Source organism: Cornus florida, unplaced genomic scaffold (assembly GCF_030987335.1).
Source record: "Cornus florida cultivar Cherokee Brave unplaced genomic scaffold, ASM3098733v1 CherokeeBrave_3.0.0_Hap2_Chr10, whole genome shotgun sequence".
NCBI classification, from domain to species: domain Eukaryota; kingdom Viridiplantae; phylum Streptophyta; class Magnoliopsida; order Cornales; family Cornaceae; genus Cornus; species Cornus florida.
In genome coordinates, this window is record NW_026775580.1 from 89,974,008 (window position 1) to 89,996,976 (window position 22,969).

General features: G+C 34.7%; 3 protein-coding genes across 12 annotated transcripts; all 3 read right to left on the minus strand.

Moving 5' to 3' along the window:
• Window positions 1-560: 560 nt before the first annotated feature.
• Window positions 561-9,942, minus strand: LOC132280048 (uncharacterized). 9 transcript variants are annotated; one of them, XM_059782153.1, is made up of 10 exons: window positions 9,722-9,942; window positions 8,516-8,634; window positions 8,260-8,421; window positions 7,866-7,931; window positions 7,113-7,156; window positions 6,899-6,989; window positions 3,022-3,066; window positions 2,752-2,871; window positions 943-1,002; window positions 561-856 (listed from the first exon to the last, which is right to left on the minus strand). In XM_059782153.1, the coding sequence occupies exons 4-10, from the start codon at window positions 7,922-7,924 to the stop codon at window positions 748-750; spliced, it is 528 nt and encodes a 175-aa protein (XP_059638136.1). In that variant the 5' UTR covers window positions 7,925-7,931; window positions 8,260-8,421; window positions 8,516-8,634; window positions 9,722-9,942; the 3' UTR covers window positions 561-747. The 9 variants fall into 9 exon arrangements, 3 of the variants coding, with proteins under 3 accessions (XP_059638136.1, XP_059638137.1, XP_059638138.1); XM_059782154.1 differs by lacking the exon at window positions 9,722-9,942 and adding an exon at window positions 8,762-9,076; XR_009471445.1 differs by lacking the exon at window positions 9,722-9,942 and adding an exon at window positions 7,588-7,650 and having other exon boundaries at window positions 561-1,002; window positions 2,752-2,936; window positions 3,022-3,071; window positions 6,899-6,977; window positions 8,516-9,698.
• A 353-nt stretch (window positions 9,943-10,295) lies between these two features.
• LOC132278860 (uncharacterized) lies at window positions 10,296-11,373 on the minus strand. Its single transcript, XM_059780760.1, has 2 exons — window positions 10,503-11,373; window positions 10,296-10,315 (listed from the first exon to the last, which is right to left on the minus strand). Exon 1 carries the CDS (start codon window positions 11,158-11,160, stop codon window positions 10,552-10,554), a length of 609 nt encoding a protein of 202 aa, XP_059636743.1. The 5' UTR covers window positions 11,161-11,373; the 3' UTR covers window positions 10,296-10,315; window positions 10,503-10,551.
• Window positions 11,374-16,680: 5,307 nt separating this feature from the next.
• On the minus strand, window positions 16,681-21,424 carry LOC132280049 (uncharacterized). Of its 2 annotated transcripts, none has more exons than XM_059782156.1 (5): window positions 21,141-21,419; window positions 20,961-21,038; window positions 18,701-20,453; window positions 18,471-18,597; window positions 16,681-17,858 (listed from the first exon to the last, which is right to left on the minus strand). In XM_059782156.1, exons 3-5 carry the CDS (start codon window positions 20,420-20,422, stop codon window positions 17,128-17,130), a joined length of 2,580 nt encoding a protein of 859 aa, XP_059638139.1. In that variant the 5' UTR covers window positions 20,423-20,453; window positions 20,961-21,038; window positions 21,141-21,419; the 3' UTR covers window positions 16,681-17,127. The 2 variants fall into 2 exon arrangements, with proteins under 2 accessions (XP_059638139.1, XP_059638140.1); XM_059782157.1 differs by having other exon boundaries at window positions 17,524-17,858; window positions 18,478-18,597; window positions 21,141-21,424.
• Window positions 21,425-22,969: the final 1,545 nt, after the last annotated feature.

Here is a 22,969-nt window from a genome sequence, read left to right on the forward strand (position 1 = left end):
CAAACAATATCAATATCACCCCAAGACCATAAGAAGTTGGATCCATAAGATGTTGGACATGTTACACGAGGTCCCAAGTGTCCAAGCTAAAGCATTCCAACAAAAAAAAATGAGCATCAAAACAGGGCACTACAAACAAACCCATTCCAACACTACAGTAATATGAATACAAATCAGCTGAGGGGCATCACCGAAAACTCTAGATGAGCAAAATACATAACCACAAGACCTGACCATACGATGTTGTATATGTTACATGAGGTCCCATGTGTCCAAAAGCTAAAGCTTTCAAACAACAAAAATTGAGCATCAACACATAGCACTACAAACAAACCCATTCCAAAGCTACCATGTTATCACTGGGCATGATCGACAACTCTATAAGAGCAAACAATTTAAAGCTAAAGCATTCCAACAAAACCAACCCATTTCAACACTACAGTAATATAGATACAAATCAACAGACACACGTAGCACAACACTAGCACGATGTTCTTTGACCTCTACTTCCATCAGATTAGCTAAAGACTATCAATCCCAGAAGCAACAAAACCAGCAGCAGCAACAAAAATATAGCCATATCATATCAGAAGTCAGAACCACCATTCACACGTTAATATCAAGAGCTCCCCAGTATCATATCAAAAGCAACCAAAAAGATAACAAAACCACCACCAAAACATACATCCAAAAAAAAAAAACCAGAACCATCATCCATCTCTAGCCTCCACTAAGACATAAATGTCGTCAACTTATTTCTTCTGCCACTTCATTTTGCCAACTACTCTTTTTAACCTCCTCTTCTCCTTTAGCGACATAATCCTTTTGACGAAGAACGTGAAAATATTTTCTCCTCCTGTAATGCTAGATTATCAACAATGAATTGCGGGCAAGAGTCACCCAACATAGCCCTATGGGCACAGGAATGTGCTAGATTATTACCCTCTATGGATAAAACCCATGTGAAAATAGGTAAAACCACCCACGTCCCGGCGCAATTTCCTGCACAAATAAAATAATTAATATTCATAGATTTTAAAGTATATGATTAAAAACATGAACAAAACCTGAAAGTAGAGAAACAAGTACAAACTAACTTGTATCTACAACCAAAATTGTTGTTCTTGGTCATCCTTAATGCAACTGACGACGTTCCCATAATCACCGAATAATTCGAAGTGTGTATTTCTGCTCCAACGCAGAAGAAATTGTCTCTTTTGTGGAATAGAGCTCTGCTTCTTCCGGAGAGCATACTCCCTTAGTTATTAGCTTACTCAAAAAAAATTTCACATCCCATGAACTGTCCCTTAATACCTACCCTACACTACCTTTACGGATAATATAGTTATATCCAGCGTCTGTAGTACCCCTCACAAACCCCTTCTCAATAGGATATGTCTTTGCCCCTTCTTCTAGTAATTTTTTTTTCGACTCCCCACAAACATAAACATGACTTTCTTCCAAAAACTCCCTTATGGATTTTTCCTTTTCGGTGTCACCTGCTGCCTCCGACCACCATTCATATATTTATATGAAATGGTGGTCGGAGGCAGCAGGTGACACCGAATATATGAAATGGTGGTCGAAGGCAGCAGGTGACACCGAAAAGGAAAAATCCAGTCACCGAATATATGAAATGGTGGTCGAAGGCAGCAGGTGACACCGAAAAGGAAAAATCCATAAGAGATCAAATATATGAAATGGTGGTCGGAGGCAGCAGGTGACACCGAAAAGGAAAAATCCATAAGAGATCGAATATATGAAATGGTGGTCGAAGGCAGCAGGTGACACCGAAAAGGAAAAATCAATAAGGGAGTTTTTGGAAGAAAGTCGTGTTTAAGTTTGTGGGGAATCGAAAAAAAAATTACTAAAAGAAGAGGCAAAGACATTTAGAAGACATCCTATCGAAAGAGGGTTTGTGAGGGGTGCTACAGATGCTGGATATAACTATATTACCCGTAAAGGCAGTGTAGAGTTGATATTAAGGGACAATTCATGGGCTGTGAAAAGATTTTTGAGTAAGCCAATAACTAAGAGAGTATGCTCTACTGAGGAAGAAGAGCTCTATTCCACAGAAGAGACAATTTCTTCTGCGTTGGAGCAGAAATACACACTTCGAATTATTCGGTGATTGTGAGAATGTCATCAATTGCATGAACGATGAAGTAATGGCCAACAACAACATTTTTAGTCGTAGATACAAGTTAGTTTGTACTTGTTTCTCTACTTTCAGGTTTTGTTCTTGTTTTTAATCATATACTTTAAAATCTATGAATATTAATTATTTTATTTGTGAAGGAAATTGCGCCAGGACGTAGGTGGTTTTACCTATTTTCACATTGGTTTTATCCATAGAGGGGTAATAATCTAGCACATTTTTGTGCCCATAGGGCTATGTAGGGTGACTCTTGCCCGCAATTCATTGTTGATAATCTAGCATTACAGGAGGGGAGAAAATATTTTCACGTCCTTCGTCAAAAAGATTATGTCAAGAAGTGGCTAAATGAGAAGAAGAGGTTAAAAAGAGTAGTTGGCAAGATGAAGTGGCAGAAGAAATAAGTTGATGACATTTATGTCTTAGTGGAGGCTAGAGATGGATGATGGTTCTGGGTTTTTTTTTCGGTGTCACCTGCAGCCTCCGACCACCATTTCATATATTCGAATTTCGACATGAATATAGAGCAGGCAGAAAGGTCATAATCCAGATAACCTTTAACTAAAAAACTGGATGTTCGAAAGAAACACACGTACCTCATCATCTTCATCATATATATCATCCTTGTCAATTCTATGAGTAGAATAAATCCGTTTGGGCATGTCAACTCAAAACCCTTGCCTTTTATTTTAGTCCATAAACTCATGGGCTTGATCCTGCACCAAAGGTGTTACATGAGCCATATACCTCAGTTACAATATAAGAACAATGACAATGCCGTCTGTCAGTACATGAGAATTGTCAGTACATGAGAATTACATTAAATCAACACAGAGACTTCTAACTATCTGAGATGTGAGATGCACCTGGTCATAAAGAAGGCTCGCCTTGTCGAAACGCTTCCGTGCTTCCTGCACTAAGACAAGATTCCTTAGAGCAGAAACTAATAAAACTTAGATTAACATTGGAAAATAAGAAGACACAGGATGGTTGCAAACTAACATATCAATAATATAAATCAACCATTAATCACATGGTTTAAAAAGAAAAACACTGCTAAGAAGAAATAATTTCTGCAAAAGTAAAGAGAATGGGATAAATAATATAATATATTCATGTAATTACCCACTTATGTGCTCTTCCTTTTTCGGCTAGTATTACTTATACGGCTTGCATAATGAATTAGCACTTGTCTCCACAGGTGATAATTCGGCAATGTTTATTCACAAATTAAATACCAATTACATTATCAGGAGGTATTGATATTTTATTCACTCCTTTTCAAGGAAATTTTGGTATACAAAATTTATTGAATTATTCACTATGGAATAAAGAGAACCTACAACAAACATACGTAAACATTTATTATTATTATACGATTTCTATAGCACTTCTCAAATCGAATAATAAGAGTTCAATTATCCCCACTTTATCTTTAGCACTAGATGACAAAATGGATAAAAGATGAGATCATGGATTCCCAAAAGAGAGAATCAACAATCATTTCTATTCCAGTATTAATCAATATGAATCCTAATAATTGTATTGATGAGCTTAAATTATGTTAGCGCCCTCCATGCTTTATATAAAAATAAATAAAAAGGAACTGGCCACTTCAGAATTCTACAACAGAGGATATATAATTTCAGACCATTAACACTTTTAACATAATGTTTAATAGGTCCTTCATAAATTTGTTATAAAGGGTTATTTAAACCAATAACCATAATCAATCTCTCCCAACAGTTCAACTACACCATCCGAGGTAGCTAGACCTTACTGCCAACTAAGATGAAGATATGAATCAATCTGGCATAATTCTCACAAACAATGTACTATTGGTTATATATATGTATAAATATTATAACATATACGTGTAATTACCCATTTATGTGGTCTTCTTTTTTCTGCTTGAGTCACTTATTATATGGCCTGCATAATGAAATAGCACTATTTGTCTAGAAAACTACCAATAACATTATTTAGTTCCCTCCTTTTCAAGGAAAAGCAGATCTGAAAGAATTAGTGAATTATTCACCATGGAATAAAGTGAACCTCCAACGAACACAAGTAAACAAAGGTAGCAAGAATCTCATTTCCAACAGAACCTGATTCCAGAAGAGCAAGATCACTCCAACTATGAAGGGGCCTAAAGGAAGGAATCAAATTGGAAAAGCTCCGAAAATGATAAAGAAAGAAAAAAAAGTGGACCTGAATTGAATCATGACCTTTCACCCTTAGCCACAAGTCATCCCCATATCAAGGGTGGTCAAGCTTTAATCTTCAGTTTACATTATAGTGAATCATTACTAGAGCCAGTGAAATGGAAGCTACTGAAGTATAAACTGCTCCTTTCCCAAAAAGCAAGATGCTCACAATACAACAAGAACAGAAATATTCAAAGGAAACTAACCTAACTGGAGAAGATTAGCCCCTTACACAGAGTAGAAACCAGGAAAACTGATAGCTGAACCGAGATAAAGAAAATGCGTACTTCCATATGAGGACCCCCTTCCTATAGTTCTTAGATATATTAATAATAAAGGCTATTAGGGACATGGAATGAGGAAGTGAGTTCCCGGGTAAGCCTTTCACGACAGGTTGATCAGATATATCTATTTAACGAATTATCATGGATGCCGAAAGAGCTTCAGATTATAGCTTTTGTACTGCTTTCAGTTCTACCTTGAACCATGTCTTGACCAAACTAGAACTCAGCTGAGTCTCTGATTTTGAACAGTTTGTAAATACAATGCCTCTTAGTACTTAGAGTATTTGCCTCCATTATCATCCTCCGACTACGAGATAGATGAGCGCAAAGAGTGGAAACTAATTCTCAGTTGTAAAGTCCTTTACAGCGTTACGAAGTTTATATGAAAAGGAATCAGTATTCTGCCGCACGAAGGATTGGATTGATGTTTATACAATCCGAAGGTGTAATAGACTGGCAGAGGTTTGGGATCACTCTTGGCGAAACTCGAGGATGTGCTTAATAAAGGGTCACCAACTTTGAGATTTCTATTTGGACGATTTAGGGCAGTAGGAATGAAGAGTACTACAGCATTTGAAGAAATTGATTAATCAATTTCATCCTTTTGGATTCAATAACCTTCGAGCAATGGGTTTCTAAAGGGCCTTTCCCAAAGGATCTATTCCGACAACATGATGTGAGCGCTACAGCAAACACGGTTAAGGTAACTAATTCTAGTTAGTGGCACTTTAATTTATTATTTGTATCCCAAGGTCATCATCGCGTATCCAACAAAGTCAATATGTTAGTAAGAGAACCCTAGTCTATTCTAGTATTTTACCGACCAGAAAAACTGGAACCTGTACTTAGGGGGGTTCAACTATTTGGAAGATGGTTTCAGCATTTCTTAATTTACCCACAGAGTAAATTTCCCTGATAAGGGGAGGCAAAAAAAGAAACTCACTTGGACTATCCCTTCATTGCTGGGAGAAATAGTGGTCATGTTAAATTTTTCCAATCACACCAGCATATCCTTCACCATTGTCTTATCATGAATATTGGTAGAAATACGAATTCACTCCCTTAGGAAGCTGTTTTCACTCTCCCACGCGATACCGGGGTAAGAACCTCTTTTAGTAATCTCTTGCAAAAATGCGGGGCTACTAAGAAATCTATTGAATGAGAGAAAGGAGGAGCCGAATGTCTACTTATCAGAATCACACCCAACTCTACCCAACTTACCTTAACGTCAGGAAAAGACACCTATATTCCTACAATTACTGCTTATACCCAAGTTAGATTCACCCCAGTGCAAAGAAAACCCATTGTTAATAGTCTGGATGACAGTGGTGTGCGCTATAGGTCACTTTATTACAATTTTTATTTATTTATTATCATACAATTTCTGTAGCACTTACAAAATTGAATAATTAGTGAGTTCGATTATCCCCACCTTACCTTTAGCTTTAGACGATAGAATGGAAGAAAGGCGAGATCATGAATTCCCAAAAGAGAGAATCATCAATCATTTCAATTCCAGTATTAATCAATATGGACCCTAATACTTAGTATTGATAAGCTTAAATTATGTAAGTGTCCAATAAGCATTCTTTGCATAAAAGGATAAAATGAACTAGCCGCTACAATAGAGGATCTATAATTTCCTACCATTAAACTGCCAATTCAGATAAAGATATGATTCAATCTGGCCTGACCACCTAGTGCCTAGACAACCATTAGGTCAGCCATTCATTTATTTCAAAGTTTAAAAAATAATTTTAAAAAAAAATTAATTATAGAAGGGTGAATTTTAAATCATCTAATGCAACCCTTCAAGTATGATGATGACACTGAACTTTTGAAAGAACCTCAAAGGTTCAGATATAATTTCAACCATCATTCACTATCATTCATATTTTTTTTTGATAAGTCACTATCATTCATATAAAATGCAAACCGAGTGTTACTTTAGTATTTAATTCCTTAACCCAACTTTAGAAAAGGCTAAGTCAGTAATTGTGATGGTAGATTAATCACTTAGTGATTACACTAGTTGGTACTGATGATAAGGTTCTCGGGACTAATGCAAAAATACTTTGAAATATCCATGGATTATTTTCGAGCTATTAACATCAAAAAAATCGATTTTGTAATTTGTAGTCATACAGCAAGAAGGGAAGATTGAATAAATTGAAGAGAAATGGTTGCAACATTCAAACAACTATTCTAGTACAAACTGAATCCGAAAAAGCTGGCTATATAACTGAACTTACTTATTAATAGCCCCATGACGAACTACTTCAGTATTTTTCGTCGGTACCTTGAGAGTAGTAAAAATGCCATGTCCTTGGCCTGCAAAACACACTTGAAAAAATTGCATAATTTACCAGACACGCTACTCATTACAGATATTTGACATGCAACATCAGACCAAGTTCAAGAAACTAGAAGTTGTTTATGATGTATCAAGTGATGAAGAAGACGTACATTCTACGACTGGTCGCTTGCTCAGGAGGGCACGAGTCACGAAGCTGAAAAGATTTGAGATGAAATTAGAGGATCAATTAGCAAGTTGGCCACTAGGCACCACTTTGTGGCTTGGCTACACGAAATTAATAAATGAGCTATGATCAAAAGTCCTAACAGACTTGTTCTCACACACAAACTACAAGCCAAAGAATCAGACAATAATTTTCTACAAATAATTTAACCTCCTTTTTCATAAATGAACCTACTTGAGAGCCCCATAAGGAACTGTGGAAACCACGTGAGCTTGGCCCGCAAAACATATCATTATTTACCAATGTTAGATTTATTGAAATCAGACGAAATAAATTCAAATGTTTTGTAATATGTACATATTTTCCCAGAATAAAACACATGTTTTAACTAGGTTGCTAACGAGGGAAAGCTTCAAAATTAATATTCTGAAACAGATGAAAATATGAAATACTGCAATTACCTTTTCTTCCAAATACATAATTTTCAGTAGACTCCTTGCCAGATTTTACATACCATTTAAATCCTACACATTAGGATACAAAATTCAAATCTTAATCAAATTACAAATATAGTCACCAATTGAGTCCTAATCAGATCTACACATTTAAATCCTACACATTGGGATACAGAATTCAAATCTTAATCAAACTACAAATATAGTCACCAATGAGTCCTAATCAGATCTACAAACAGAATTGAAACTATATCAAACAACTGCTTTATTCATCAACAAATTACCTTTTCTTCCATATAAAGAATTTCCAGTAGATTCCTTGCCAGGAGATTTTACACACCATTTAAATCCTACATTACGATACAGAATTCAAATCTTAATCAAATTACAAATATAGTCACCAATTGAGTCCTAATCAGATCTACAGAATTGAAACTATATCAAACAAAATTTCAAATGAAGAAATCTAATTATACAAGATGCTTTCTGTGCTTTTGGTTTTGGAAGACAAGGAATGAACGATTTCATTGCGCGTAACTCTTTCACTTCCCTAAAGACTCTTGCCCTAAATTCTGTGTGTCCTAAAGAAACGTCGCTTATTATAAGCTCTTTCTAGTGGCTGTGTCTGTATTGTAGTAGTAATATAGATATATATATCTATAAGGAGAAGGAACAAACCATATTGGGCTTCCGCTGCTCCAATCTCTAACCCATTTTTTTTTGGTGGGCTCGCCCACCCCTGGATCATGAATGAAAACCTAGGTAAAAGTTCGGCGAGTTCTGATGATGCTCCTCCAATTTATAACCCATTTTTTTTGGGAACCCAGATCTATGCGGACTCTGAAATGAAAGAGACAGAATGTGTGAGAAATATCAAACCACAACACGAGTGAATAATACAAAGCTAAAATACAACTAGGAGTTTAGAGGTAACCTTTTTCGATTTCCCCTTGGTAGAGATTGCATTATTCTCTTTATTTCTCTCGACCAATAGAGTGCCAGGAGGCCTTCCATAACTCTATGAACCAGTGTTATTAAGAAGTTGCAGTGGAACTGAAACAAAAAGCCAAGTAAATTAAAAATACAAGATGGAGGGGACGAAAAGGGGTTTGGAGGAGATCTGTTGAGAGAGAGTAAAGGAAGAGAGGAAGGGTTGGTAAAAAAAAAGTTGTGTGAGTACCGAGTCCAGAGAGTGTGATGAGTCATGAAGATTCGGGGCAAATTATGGATCTTAACAAAAAAAAACGGACTTTTATTAATACTGAAAGTCTAGCATTTACAGACTGTAATAGTTGTAAAAGACTAAATAAAGTATATCCTGGGTATAAAATTACAAAATTATCCTCTAAGATCGGAATATTTATTACTAAAATTTGAAGGACATTTATGGAAAAATATAGGACTTTTAAATTAGTGGGCCCAGGACTTTTAAATTAGTGGGCCAGAGGCAAAAAAAAAAAAAAAAAAAGGCAAAAAACTTAACCAAACCCTAATTAGGTGTCGGCAGCGCCGTTGGTCAGTCTACAAAATCTACACCAGATACGGTGGTGTGAAGCTGTAAACCACCTAAAAGACTCCGTCTTTTCAATTGTAAGAAGAAATACTGGATCTGGTCAAAATATAAAAATAGATCAAAGAAAATTTTCTACCGTGGAAAAATAATAGGTTGTTCAATTGTTATAAAAAATAATAAATAAACTCATGCAATTTTTCTGCTTTTCCATTGTAAAAAATCTCGAAGGCATGCTATGAAGGAATTGAAACCTGGGCTTTTCAATTGTAAGAAGAAATACTGGATCTGGTCAAAATATAAAAATTAAATCAAAGAAAATTTTCTGCCGAGAAGAAATAATAGGTGGTTCAATCGTTATAAAAAATAATAAATAAACTCAAGGAATTTTTCTGCTAACAAGAAATAAAATTAAAAAAAAAATAATCTGGGCTTTTCAATTGTAAAAAATCTCAAAGGCATGTTATGGAGGAATTGAAACCTGGGCTTTTCAATTGTAAGAAGAAAATACTGGATTGTTCAACCCATGCACAAAATAAATCTAAAAATGAGGAGAACAGAGAGAGTTGGAAATTAATCGAGAAGTTGGAGTTTTAAAAACATGCAAAGAAATCGTGAAGAAAAGCATACCTTAGTTCGATGGGGGAGAGAAACAACAGAGTGAAAGAAAGTAGATCTACACGTTCAAACTGGTTCCGCTGGGGGAGAGCGAGAGAGAGAGAGAGGGAGAGAGTACCTCGGGGTTAGAGAGAGAAAAAGTTTAAAAAGTACATTAACACAGAAGTGGGAGAAAAATCCTCTCCAAGGCACCTCTCACCGGAGGTTGCCCATGGAGGGGTAAATTGCTGATATGACTGATTGTGTAAAAAAAAATATTTACTTGAGCTGTATATACATGCACACGTATATGTAATTTATACAAAAATTTTGGCTGAAATTGAAATTTCCCCCCAAAAGTCTGAATTCATTTCCCTCCAAAAGTATTCTATATATTTAACTCTCTCTTTCTAAGATTCAAATTAGAAGATGGAAGTTTCAAAATTGAACAAAAAAGCAGAGCAAGGAGACAAAGTTATATGTTTGGATTGGATTAGTTTATTTTTATTTTTATTACTTGCAGAACTAAATTGGTAGCTTGTTTTTAGTTTATTGGTAGAGCATAATCTCTTAGGCTTTTTTATTGTATTATTTTCTTGTTAGATCTTTAGGCTTCGTTTGGATACACTGGAGAGAAAAGAAAAGAAAGGATTATGAGAGAAAAGAAAAGAAAAGAAAGGGAAGGAAATGTTTATATTCATGTTTGGATAGATAGGAGAGAAAAGAAAAGAATTGATAATATTGTTGTTTGGATAACAAAAAGGAGAGAAAAGAAAAGAATTGATAATAATAAAATTACTATCTTACCCTTTACCCTTTTTGGTAGGGTTAGAACACAATTCTCGAGTGCCATTCAGCCGTCTTTACAGAAATTCTCGGACTTTCCCACTCATTTCCCGGAAAATTCCCGAGAAAATCCGATGGCCTCTTCCAGGCTCCCCTGGCGACTCGCATCTCGTCTTCTCCTCCGCAACACCACCCTCCTCCAACTCCAACCCTCTCTTCACCACCACCAACCCCCAATCTTCACCATCCCCAAATCTCCATCGTTGATCTCCTTCCTCCAATCTCAGCGCTCCGATCTCCGCTTCTTCTCCACCGCCCAGCGGAAACCGGTCCGTCCCAACAAGGTCGACATCGGCGCACGCGCTCGGCAGCTCCAGAACCGCCGCCTCTGGACCTAAACCCATATCGGCTGTCTCTCTCTCCAACTGCCAACTACAAAATCTACAAAATCTACCAAAATCAAAAGACGATCTCTGCAACAGACGATCTCTGCAACTTCCAGCGAATTTTCCGGCGTTCTCTGCAACTTCCGGCGAATTTTCAGACGATTTCTGCAACTTCCGGCGACTTTTCCGACGATTTCTGCAACTTCCGGCGAGTTTCCGACAGTCTCTGCAACTTTCGACGAATTTTCCGATGATCTTTGCAACTTCCGGCGACTTTTCCGGATGGGCTCCAAAGGTCATTAGCTCCCTTTCTCTCCAAATCCCTCCAAATCTTGTCAATTTTGGAGGGATTTGGTTTTACTGTTTAGGAGAGATTTGGAGGGATAGGCTATCCCTCCAAATCCTTCCCAATCCTTTCTTTTCTCTCCAAAACCCTCCATCCAAACACACCTATCCCTATCCTTCCCTTTCTTTTCTCTCCAAAACCCTCCAAATCCCTCAATCCAAACGAGGCCTTAATGTTTTTCCATACACGTATATCAAGCTCCGATCTTTCAATGGTACTGCCCTTATCAGTGGTGTAAAGAAAACCATTTAGGTCTCTTCTCTATCTTAATTTAAGATTTAAATGTATATTGTGTGTGTGTGTGTACATAGGGTTTTACCAATTGTTTTCATGGGTTTTCAATTTGGTTCTCAATCAATTTGAGACCAGTCAATTTGGTTTAGGATGGATTTTCAATTTCTATTTTACTGTTTACAAATTCATTGATACTCACAAATTAGGGTTATATGTGTGTGTGTGTGTGTATATATATATTGTGTATAATATATACGTATATTATTTGGGCACTTATATCTTTTGTAAATGTAAGTTATGTTTAGGATGATGGTGGTGGTGGTGGTGGTGATTGTATATGGTTTTCAACTGTATTTGGGTCTGCATAGTGCATAATATTATACAATAAATATATATATATTGTATAATATTTACATATATAGTTATTTTGGGCATGTATATACTTTGCAAATGTAAATAGGACCGCCGCCCTGTGTTAATGTTGATTATTTGTTTAAATGGGCAAGCGGATATAATTTGTTGCAATCAATTTCAAACCAAATGACTTGTGTGGAAGAAATTTCAGAGTTTTTTTTTTTTTTTTTTCCTATTTTCTTTGGGGAAAAAAAACATAATTAGTATATAATTTGTATTGTATATAATGTTGTCATTTTATTGGAGTTAATTGATTACAGTGTTGTAAGTCAATACTTTGTATGTTTGTACAAGTTTCTAATGGTATTTCCCTTGAGTTTTTTCCTATTTCAAATGAAATATATAATGTATTTGATTATATTTAGAATCAAGAACTTGAATTGTAGTTTTATTATTCGTTCCTATCTCTTCCCTTAGTGAATAATATTTTGGGTTATCACGGTTTTTGTATTACAAATTCTGTACCGTCAAGTTTTCTTTTTGGGTGAATTATTTATTAACAGGACACAGCGTAACATGTAAAATCAATCAAACGTAACAACAAACAAACATTGTTTTAGAATGACAACACAAACGTAATATGTTTCAAACGTAAATTATATCGGGCATCCCAAATTACTTGTAACATGTATCACTTGTTATTTTTATATGACTTGTATCAGATACATAGCACCAATCAAACGTAATATTAAATAAATATATCTTCAAGACATCACAACTTTAAAGTACAATGTTTCAAATATCAATTATATGATACATCTCAACTTAATTGTAGCCTATATCATTTATGAACTTAATAATACAACAATAATATAAAAAGGAATGAGAGAAAATAAATCCATCAACTTTCTTTTACGAGTGAAAGATTGTCCCATTGTTAAAAGTGAAAACATATTACACAACTTAAGGATAACATGTTTCAAATGTAAATTATATCTACCATCACAAATTAGTTGTAACACGTATCACTTATTATATAAATTAATGTATAAAACATAATGAATACTTACCTATACATATCTTGATTAAACATTGCAATTTTACTTCATTGTTGGCAAATAAATTTTTTTTTTTTCAAAATCAAATTTTATTAATCAATAGCCGAAGGGAAGACGATACTTTGTAAAGTATATTTTTTATATGTGTTATGAAAATATTCTGATACAATATTCAATTCATACATGATACATGTTGTAAAAACTTGTGATTCTTATTTATTGTAATTTAAAATTCTAAATTTACATATCAAACTACAATTCTATTATAATTGGGTAAGAAAGTTATTAAAATTCTATTACACGTTTTTAGAATGACATCACAACTTAAACTTAACATGTTTTAATGTTGTTATGTCATTCTGAAATATTTTTGTTTGACGTTTCATTTAATTCATGTTACTTATGTAATACAAGTCTCATCAAAATAGTATATGATACATGTTACAATTAGGTTAAAATGTTTCATATAATTTAGGTTTGAAACATGTTACATTTAATTTGTGCCAGTTGTTCGTAAAATATGTACGTTCATTTGTGTAGGTGCAAAAACTTGTAAGACTTTGAATAAAATTACAAAAAATTCTAAATCACAATCTATCACTTAGAATGATAAAAGATTTAGCTTACCACCGGAATGTATGGAGTTTTTTTCAAAATAGATCTCAATGACGAGAAACTTTGCTATTATGTTCTTTTATAATTTTTTTCCTTTATGTTTTTTCTGAACTCCCCGGTCAAAGTAAGCAACAAAATTTATTATCCAAGTCTTCAATCCATCACAAATAATGCATAGCTCAAGGACCATTTTTTCTAATGCCATCCAACTAGAGGTTTTCAAATTGAATCTGCCAACAATCTCATCGGAGTCAGCCCATACCCAATTCAACCATCCAAAGTCCTCTTTACCCAATTCTCAATTGAATTTTCATATTTCCATTATATATATATATATAGAGAGAGAGAGAGAGAGAGAGGAATTGTGGGGGAAAAATTATTTTAGACTTTTGGTTTCGAAAAGGGACGATACCAATTTGGAGAGGAGAAGAAAGAACAAGAATCAGAGGAGGAAAAATGAAAAAGAAAGGAAAGATGTATAAGTTAAACAAGAACCAGAGGAGGAAAAATGGCATAGCGTAGGAGAAGATGAATAAGTTAAAAGTAATTTGATTTTGACAAAAAATAAAGGTGAATTGGGTCTCACATATAAGTAAATAAAATAATATTGTATATCACTTGTGTATACTGTATATGTATATTGTAAAAGAAAATTTGACAAAGTAACTTTTTTACTTCAGTTGCCGAGGTGGCGCTTAGTGGACAGTGACAAGGCAGTGACTAGACAAGTATGGCTGAGTTGGCTTCATCACAACCGTAGGATCCTCCATGAACAGCCTCCAGTGAGAGGTGCCATGGAGAGGATTTTTGCCCTTCTGGTGTCATATGTCGTAGGTTTTTACATGCACAACAGACCGGGCGGGGAGGGGCGTAATCGTATTTTAATTATTCAAGGCCTAGAACTTGGGTTTCGAGATGGTGGGCTACGAGCTTGAAACGGGACAAGCTATGGACTTCAGAACGGACTTTATTCTTTTTCAAAAAATAAAAAATAAAAATAAAAAAAGGAATTTACCCTTCTTTTTTTATTATTATTATTTTGAAATCTATGCTTTATTACTTTATATATAATGAACAAAGTGTTCAACTGCTCTTTGAAAATAAATTGATAGTGTTTTCAACTAACCAATAATATATATATTTTAAAGTTAGAATATCATTTCTTTTATTTTCTTAATTTATCAAAACATTAATATAGAGTATAAGTGCTATATTCTCACAACTAATTTTATTTTTAAAAAGAAACTAATATTATCATTTATTTTCTTTTATCTTCTATTTATTCAAATGAAACCTTTGTTCAGAATAATGCCTTCCAATTTATTATTTATCAATACCTGTAGAGTGAATGATTAAGAATTTGATCGATGCTTCCAATTTTATCAGACTTTATTGGTGGGATTGCGTTTCAAATGTGGTTATAACGTCCTTTAATGGTTAAAACTTAAAACACAAAGAAAGGTCTCTCTTTTTTCTTTTCTTTTTTTAATTCCCTCAATTTATTATGGTTTAAAAAATGTAGGTTTCAAGAATAATGTCTTTTTTTCTTTTAAAATTAAAAAAGGCAAAAAAAGTTTGGAGCAAATTTTCCATTCATTTCCACCCATAGCTTAAATATTTATCGGTTTGACTTCGCGATCCGTATTCAACCTGCCAAAAACAGAAGTATGCCCGAACCGAGCATGGAAACATTACAAGTTCAATAAAATGAAGACATAACCAAAAAAAATTAATAGAAAATAATTTTAAACTGATTTTTCAAGCTGATATTCCACTAAATCTCAAGAGATATAAAAATGGGATTATTCCAAAAAAAAAAAAAAAATGGAGTTATGGAGGTCAAGGCCAAAATCATGTAATCAAAGTCATTTTTTTCAAAATATTGAAATTTGTTTTTAATTAGCATTAATAATTTCAAGGTTGATAAAAGTAAGGTTTGGTAGAAATGTGAGTTGGGGAAGAAGACCCACTTCAAAAGATATTTTGAGAAATTTTTAAAGGTGTTGGGAATTAGAATACAATGTCCAGTAAAATTCCCTGATTTAGTAGGCCTTTAACCTCCATAAATCTATTTTTTTTTTTTTTTTTTTAAAGAATAGATTTCACTCCATAATTTTGACATTTCACCTCCATAAATCCAAATTTTTTTGGAATAATAATACATATATAAATTTGTTCATCGGCACAAAGTGATTGGAGAAATAAGCCCAAATACCGTTGTTTTAAAATAATGCCATGTCATTAACAAAATACAAAAATAAATGGTCCAAAAGCTTGCCCAAGCAAAATAAGTGAATCCATAATCTTCTTGCTGGATGCGAAACAACTGGGAGACATTTCAAACAACCAAAATAAAAGATAAATGGGCCTAATGCAATATAGCAAGTGAAAACAAAAAATGCAAAAAGTTAGAACAAAATATTACTGCAGCAAAGTATATTTACTCCATTTGTGAGATGGGGGACTGGAGAGAGAATGCATTAGAGGGAACAAATAAGATAATAAATAAATAAATTTAAGGAAGTGCAACCAAATAATGGGAAAAATAGAAGGGGAACGGAAAAATCAACTCCATCATCCATGGCTACTTTGCATTAGTGTCTTATATCCTTGAAAAAACCTAAAATCAAGCTTCTACATGTAGATAAAAATTAAAAGAGAATCCATGCAAACATAACACAAGCAAGTTTTGAGGCTACGAGAAAGCATTCAAAAATTAAAAGAGAATCTATGTTAATAAATGATCTTGAAGTAATTTGATAAAACTACATTATTATTATTAAGGGCAAGGTGCATTAACAACGCATATCAATGTCAAGGATCAGATAGACATTAACAGATTAACATAGGGATTACTTCGACAAGTTGTCTTCAATAAGAGAGGTATACTGCACCCAAACACATCACAACCCAACAGAAGTGCTTAGGCTCAAATAAGACGAGGAAAACCTGGGCAAGCCCACCCCTTTCCCCTCTCATCTTTTAAATTTATCCTAAGAGGAGTTCACTCTCCCAAATGAATCACGAGTTCCAAATCCAACGGTCACATTTAAGTCATTCTTGTTTCACTTTTTACTTTTTTTTCCTTTTCAAATGTCAAAATCCTTAGTTAAGCAACTGTTAACACCGTGGCTTATCTGCAACTTTGTTATAGCCTAGGCGGTTATGTGCAACAATAGGATCAGCCAACAGAATATCACCCAAAAAGAGTGCTTAGCATACAAAAATCAAAATACATGTATTCATATATGACAAAACGTTAAAAGTTTGCGAAAATCAGGAATGTACCTGGTCAATAATTTACTTCAGTGCATGAAGTTCACAATGTAACTAACTACACTAGTATACTTTCTTCGTTTTTTTTTTGTCCGAACAGTTTGCTAAAGACCAATAAGGTCCTACCCAGTAAACGGAATCAAAATCAAAGTTACATATATTTCATTTGGCAACAATGATATGAACATGTTGCTTCCTTCAGTGAGAACTTCACCTCCAAGATCCAATCCCTGATCGAGCCAAACCTTAAATCAACACGATCTCGTAAGTGACAAAACCACCCTTGTGGTGGGCAAGCAACCATTTCCAGTGTTCTCTTTTCTAGATATCTTTATCTGCAGATATTGTGCTCTAGAATTCACATATTCAAGCATGTATGAGATACTAAAGCACAACATCTGTAAGCAACTCCTCAATCAAGCGACTTAAAACGAACTTCTCTATGTCATCCATAACTTGCTCAACTTCATCCACAGTAAATCCGTTCCTCCAACCCCAATCCCATGCACCAGCCGCTCCTTTGCACCTTAGATCTCTGTCCATTACAGCACAAATACTATCTATAGGAAGGTTCTCATCAGCTAGCTTCTGATAGCATCTCAGATTTTCAATTCCGTCGCAAACTTCCCCCACCAATTGATCTAAGGAGATGCAAGTTCTCGAGCTCTGCATGGGGATTTGTAATAATGGATGCGCAGTTTGTGGACATTGGAGGCTTTTAAGTTCCATAAATTCATTAGCACAGTCCAATAAGATCTTGGGATCTGCTATTCTGAAGTCGTTTACCCTTGCTGTTTGTATGGGTTGATGTGCACTGATACAGAAGAGCTCCTCAGCATGGCTAAGAAATAATGGACTTCTCAAAAGCAAATCTCTAAGATCTGTTTCAGTTCTGAAGAATTTATTCTTCTCAGTACTATTGTGACTCATGCAATAATTTGCTTCTTCAGCAGATTCAATGCTGCTTTCATGTTGGATAGTCTGCAGTCTAACCACACATAAGGCATTCTGGCTGTTAATGCATTGATCTTCTTCAGCAAATTCAGTGCCAGTTTCATGTTGGATAGTCTGCAGTCTAACCTCACATAGAGCATGCTGGCTGTTATTGCAATGATCTGCAATATAAGAGACATTATCATTCAGCACCTTTGCAATGAAAGTACATATCTATACAAGGTCAAATACCACCTCTCTTTAATTTTTTTAATTCAGTTATAAATATAAATTACCACTACACAGCCACTTCTAAAATGGCAGTTACGGGAATGCATCACTACTTATATATGTATTCATACGAATTATTCTCTTTCAGAAAAGATCAGTAAATCATATTCATTTATGGCTGTGCCAAGGGGATCAAAGCAATTGTAAGTTATGGTGGATCACTTTCTGCAAGTGTATCTTAAACAATATTGAAATTATAAACTAATTAGAAAATGGTTTTCTTGCCCAATGGTCCCCCAGGGAACAAGAAAATTTGGTCCAAAATAAGTATCCATACAAACTTCTACAAAATGCAAATGTGCATTAAGAAATGGGATCTCAAATCCACTTAAATCACTACTGAAGCCATTGTAGCATAGTGGTATAAGTGATGGTAAATGGGGGACAATTTTATTCTTATTGCTAACCAATGATGGGATCCACTTTAATCACTTACAAGTTCTATAATTGATGGTCAATTTTAGGTCATCACAGAAGTATTAGTATCTAATAATGTGCACTACCTTTAACCTGAATTACAGAGGCATCCATCCCTTCTGCAGGTACAGTGTCAGTTCTTATCAGATCAGACTCATCTTCAGGCATGCTATTGATTCCTTTGGTATCGTCCCAGCATCCTATAGTTTCAGCCTGGTCATGACATAATTTGTATAAATTTTCACAACCAAATGAAAAAAGTTCCAAAATTCAGTTGATTAAGAGTATCAAAGGTAAATTAAAAGAAAATACTCACAGCAAAATTAGTTGATATGGGCTCCCTGACAGGCTTCATATTCCTGGGATTCTTCTTCCAATCAATTGATCTATGAGATATGGTCGGCAATGTGTGTTTTGAATCGAGGTTTGGTGCAGTACCTTTTTTCTGGGCAATCCGATTCTTTGGGATGTTCGATCCTTTTTCAGGATTTTGTAGTTTTCTGGAGCCCATCTTGGCATGATCATGAGATCTAGAAACACCTTTTGATTTCAAATTCTCCACTTCTACTGGTTTCCTTCTAGTGTGTGTCACCTTCTGAATCTTGTTGACTTGTTTATCAATTGACTCTTTATGTGCTTTGTGATTTACAGGAACATAAGCTTTCAACTTGTTAGAAGATAACTTTTCCTTGGCCTTGACTTCTTTTTCTTCTGGTTTTGCAAGTACCTCTTTACAGTCTTTAACTTCTTCATCCTGGCTAAGCCTTTCAATTGGTGTTTCTTCTGCTTCCAGGTTTTTGCATTTCCCATGGGATTTCAAAACTCGTTTCCTGCAGTCAGTGGTTTCAGTTGGAACAACTTTTTTTATTATCAATTTTCTGAACATCTCTTTAGTGTCCGGAGCTCCATCTTGCTGAAAATACATTTGATTGCAGGGCTCTTCTGCTGCTAGACATGAACACATAGGTCTCATAATTACAATGGGTGGAGCATCATCGATAGACCTCTTTTTGGAAGGTAAACTGTTAGGATGACGGGATGAAGGCTTAAACTCTTTGAGTGAACTGCTCCTCAAAAGTCCTTCAAACTGCACAGTTTCAAGTATTTCTTTCAGTGACCTCCGTGCTGGATCCCCCTTCTGAACAACAAGCGGAGGATTCATAGTCTTCGGCATATCCAAATCAAAAATAGGTCTTCTCTCCGATTGTTTTTGAGGAATGGACTGCAATTGCTTGGAGGGGATTTCTTCCAGACCCATAAGCTTGGCAATCAAATTTGGGCCATTTCGCTTCTTCTGCGGAGTCTTTGATGGGAGGGGACAATCAAAAGAGGTAGATTCATGGGAGTGAACAGTTGAGGATTGGCCTGAACTGGTGGATGGGGTATCACGAGCTGAGACTGATGTATTTCTACTAAAAGAAGCCTCTTCTTCAGTGCAACTGTTTGGCAACAGATTTTGCCTAGCAAGGCCATCCTTGATCACTTGCCTAAGCTCCTCAAAACAGTCCCTTGAATCAGTAGAAAGTTTTGGCATCTGAAAACCCATCTGGCATTTTGTATCTCCAAATTGATTGTAATTCGTTCTTTCACTTCCCATCTCGCCAATTCTTCCTTTCCCGGATTTTTCCTGCTTTTTCTTCAATTGAGCCATATAATGCGAAGCTTCTTGTAGTTTGCTAAGCATGACTAGAGAATCCTGCAGATCAAGAGCTCCTTTCAACAAATCTTTTGCAACATCTTCAGAATGCCCATCGAAGGTCATCCCATCAGACCATGAGTCAATCACCCGGTTCAGATTCTGAGCTCCTTTAGAGACTTCCATGAGTTGGAAGGAAGATGGGTTTTGTATTTCTTTTGTGACACCTTTAGATACCATATGGCTTTCTTCCTTATATGTTGAAGATGCACTCGAGTTCTTCCTCGATCTACGACTTACAACAGTGCTCTCCATTTTCTGAGATCCACTTTTGGATTTTCTGATTGTACTACATTCAACCACACCTTTCGGATCATCACATGTGATGAACGATCTGTACATAACTGATCTCAAATTGTCTTGAGGTATATTCCTATGACAGAAAATGCCATTGACAAAGTCAGATGCAATGCTCGCGAAAACAAAGTCACCACCAATCTAATTAAATTTGCATATTCAACTGACATAATTATTTATTTTCGAATAAAAAATTTCAAGGACCGTCTATAAACAGTACAAACTAGTTCACCTCTTTGTCAATGGAAGAACAAGCAAAATAGACAATCTGTTGCCGCCAAAAAAGAAACAAAAAATTGTGAATGTTAAAAAAATCAAAACATCACTCTCTCCTTGGCACTTTCAAAAAAGCTATTGGGTATCACTGAAGTCCAAATTCTCACTAAATTACAATGTAATGTTCAAAACCCTAATTAAAATGTTCAGAGGAGATGCTATGATAATATTCGGATGAATGGATCTAAACATTAAAGGTATAGTTGAACATAATCCACAAAAAACAAATGCATACATACACACGTATATAATTCACAAATAAAAAGCAAAATTATCATATTTCCACGAAAGTTACAAGCTTGATTACCTAAATTATTGGGTAGTTTCTGGATTAACAAACAGCATCTCTTAACATTGACAAGCCCATTTCTCTCTCCTTCAGCCTCTACTCAAAATCCAAATGAAACAAGAAAGAGAGACCCAGATGAGATGAGAGAACGAATTCAATGTAATTAACAAACAAGAACCGAATTCAAAGAAATCTGACCTGCATGTGAGGTTGGAGAGAGACGTCAGATCCACGGAAGAAGAAGATAGCAGAGAAATTTGACTTTTGATTGCCCACTTCTGTATCTGTATATCTATTTTCAGAAACAGAGTTTTGAGTTCGTTTTTTTCTCTTTATTTAATAATAATCCAATGGATTATGATGGGTGATGGGTACAAAAAGTGAAATGGTTGAGTGATCACTGTTGGTGTGTGATTAATGATGAGATTAATTATTGAAGCGTATGAGCTGCAATCTTTTTAAATCCACTTAAAAACATGATGAGGAAACTACCATGAAAATGTCCATCAATGAAGAAAAATAATAAATCATAAACATGTGTTTATTTGACTGTTTGGAACTACCCATCCATTTATTATTATTATTATTAGGACCAAATTCATGAAAGTGCAATCACTGTTTTAAATGAGCCCCATAACATGTAGTTTCCTTTTCATGCCCTTTGAATGGATTGGTCTAACTAAACATATGACAAACTTTCAAATCACCTATTAAAATAAGAAATATATATAAATATTTTTTAATATTCGTAATTATTTGAACTCAAGAGAAGTGGAACTATAAGGCAAAGTGACTTACCCACTCGTCCCAACCATTTCAAATTAAAATAAAAAATATTATTAGACATATCCGACAATGTAATATATTTCTTATCAATAGTGAATATTTTTTTAACGTACGAGTTATTATATAGTCCGACAAATTATACTAATTTTATGTGAGAAAGGGTTCAGAGAAATTAATGATATTATAATGTCGTTAGCATAAATCATTAAGAGTTGTTTGATTTTTAGATCTCAAATTTCTGTAAATAAGAAGAATGAAGTGCGTTAGATAATTAAATAGTTCATAAATAAAGGGTGTAGGCTCCCAAGCTACCTAAATTAAATGTGTGTGTATATATATATATATTTTCAGTAATTCAGTATTTATGGGTTATATTGGTGTATGCTCCAAAGCTACCTAATGAAATGTTTAAATGCAGTCACAGGACGCTCGTTTGTAAGACTAACACAACACCCTGCTTTGATTCTCTTTTTGGTGCCTATCATAAGTGTGTAATTTAATCCTCACCAATGGGTTTTTTTTTTTTTTTTTTTTTTTGAACTTTTGGCTATTAACATAAATAGTGCATGTAACGAGTCATCCTTTGAAATTTCTACTTTACTAGGAGTACAACTCACGCTTGAAATTAAAATTCTGAAATTTTAATTGTCAATTATGTCAAGCTTGGCTACCCGACTCCACATTTTTTTTAGGGTATCTTATTATGAACATGGTTAAATTAAATATTATACAATCCATTTGACTAGAAGAAATACTCACATTTGAAAATCAAGATTTTTATCCACTAAATTAATAATCACGGACTTAACAATTCATGTGGGGTTTAGTCTCCATCCTTTCCTGTACACTTTTGACCTAGTGCAATCCTAATTTTCCGAACTAAACCAACAATTAAATATTTTCAAAACTTGTGAACTCCCAGCCTTCTTGTGGTACTATTTCTGCAATTTTTGTTTGTGGGTTCTGTAAATAAATTGACATAAAAGTGAGACAGCCATTAATGTTCAACACCCATTAACATTATTTATTTATTTATTATTATTTTTTTTTAAAGGTAAATGAATACTTATTAACATTGTCAACAAAATGCAGTGGATGAACCACGTTAACTTTTAATGGGTAGAAAATTACTTCTTACATATTGTAAGATACATTTCGAACTGGACAGAAGCGATCATGTTGTTCCACTGAAGAGGATTCGGTACGATTTAATAAGAATCTTTTGGTATGTCACACGATCA

Bases quoted from the DNA above. Each gene is read 5' to 3' on its own strand.
- LOC132278860 (XM_059780760.1), bottom strand. From the start codon at position 11,160: ATGACCTTTGGAGCCCATCCGGAAAAGTCGCCGGAAGTTGCAAAGATC.
- LOC132280049 (XM_059782156.1), bottom strand. From the start codon at position 20,422: ATGTACAGATCGTTCATCACATGTGATGATCCGAAAGGTGTGGTTGAA. The intron at 18,598-18,700 runs GTGAGTATTTTC...TGTCATGACCAG, and splicing joins CCATATCAACTAATTTTGCT to GCTGAAACTATAGGATGCTG. The intron at 17,859-18,470 runs GTAGTGCACATT...CTTATATTGCAG, and splicing joins CTCTGTAATTCAGGTTAAAG to ATCATTGCAATAACAGCCAG.
- LOC132280048 (XM_059782153.1), bottom strand. From the start codon at position 7,924: ATGGTGTGTAAAATCTCCTGGCAAGGAATCTACTGGAAATTCTTTATA. The intron at 7,157-7,865 runs GTAATTTGTTGA...AAATCTTTTCAG, and splicing joins TTCTTTATATGGAAGAAAAG to CTTCGTGACTCGTGCCCTCC. The intron at 6,990-7,112 runs GTACGTCTTCTT...AATTTTTTCAAG, and splicing joins CAAGCGACCAGTCGTAGAAT to TGTGTTTTGCAGGCCAAGGA.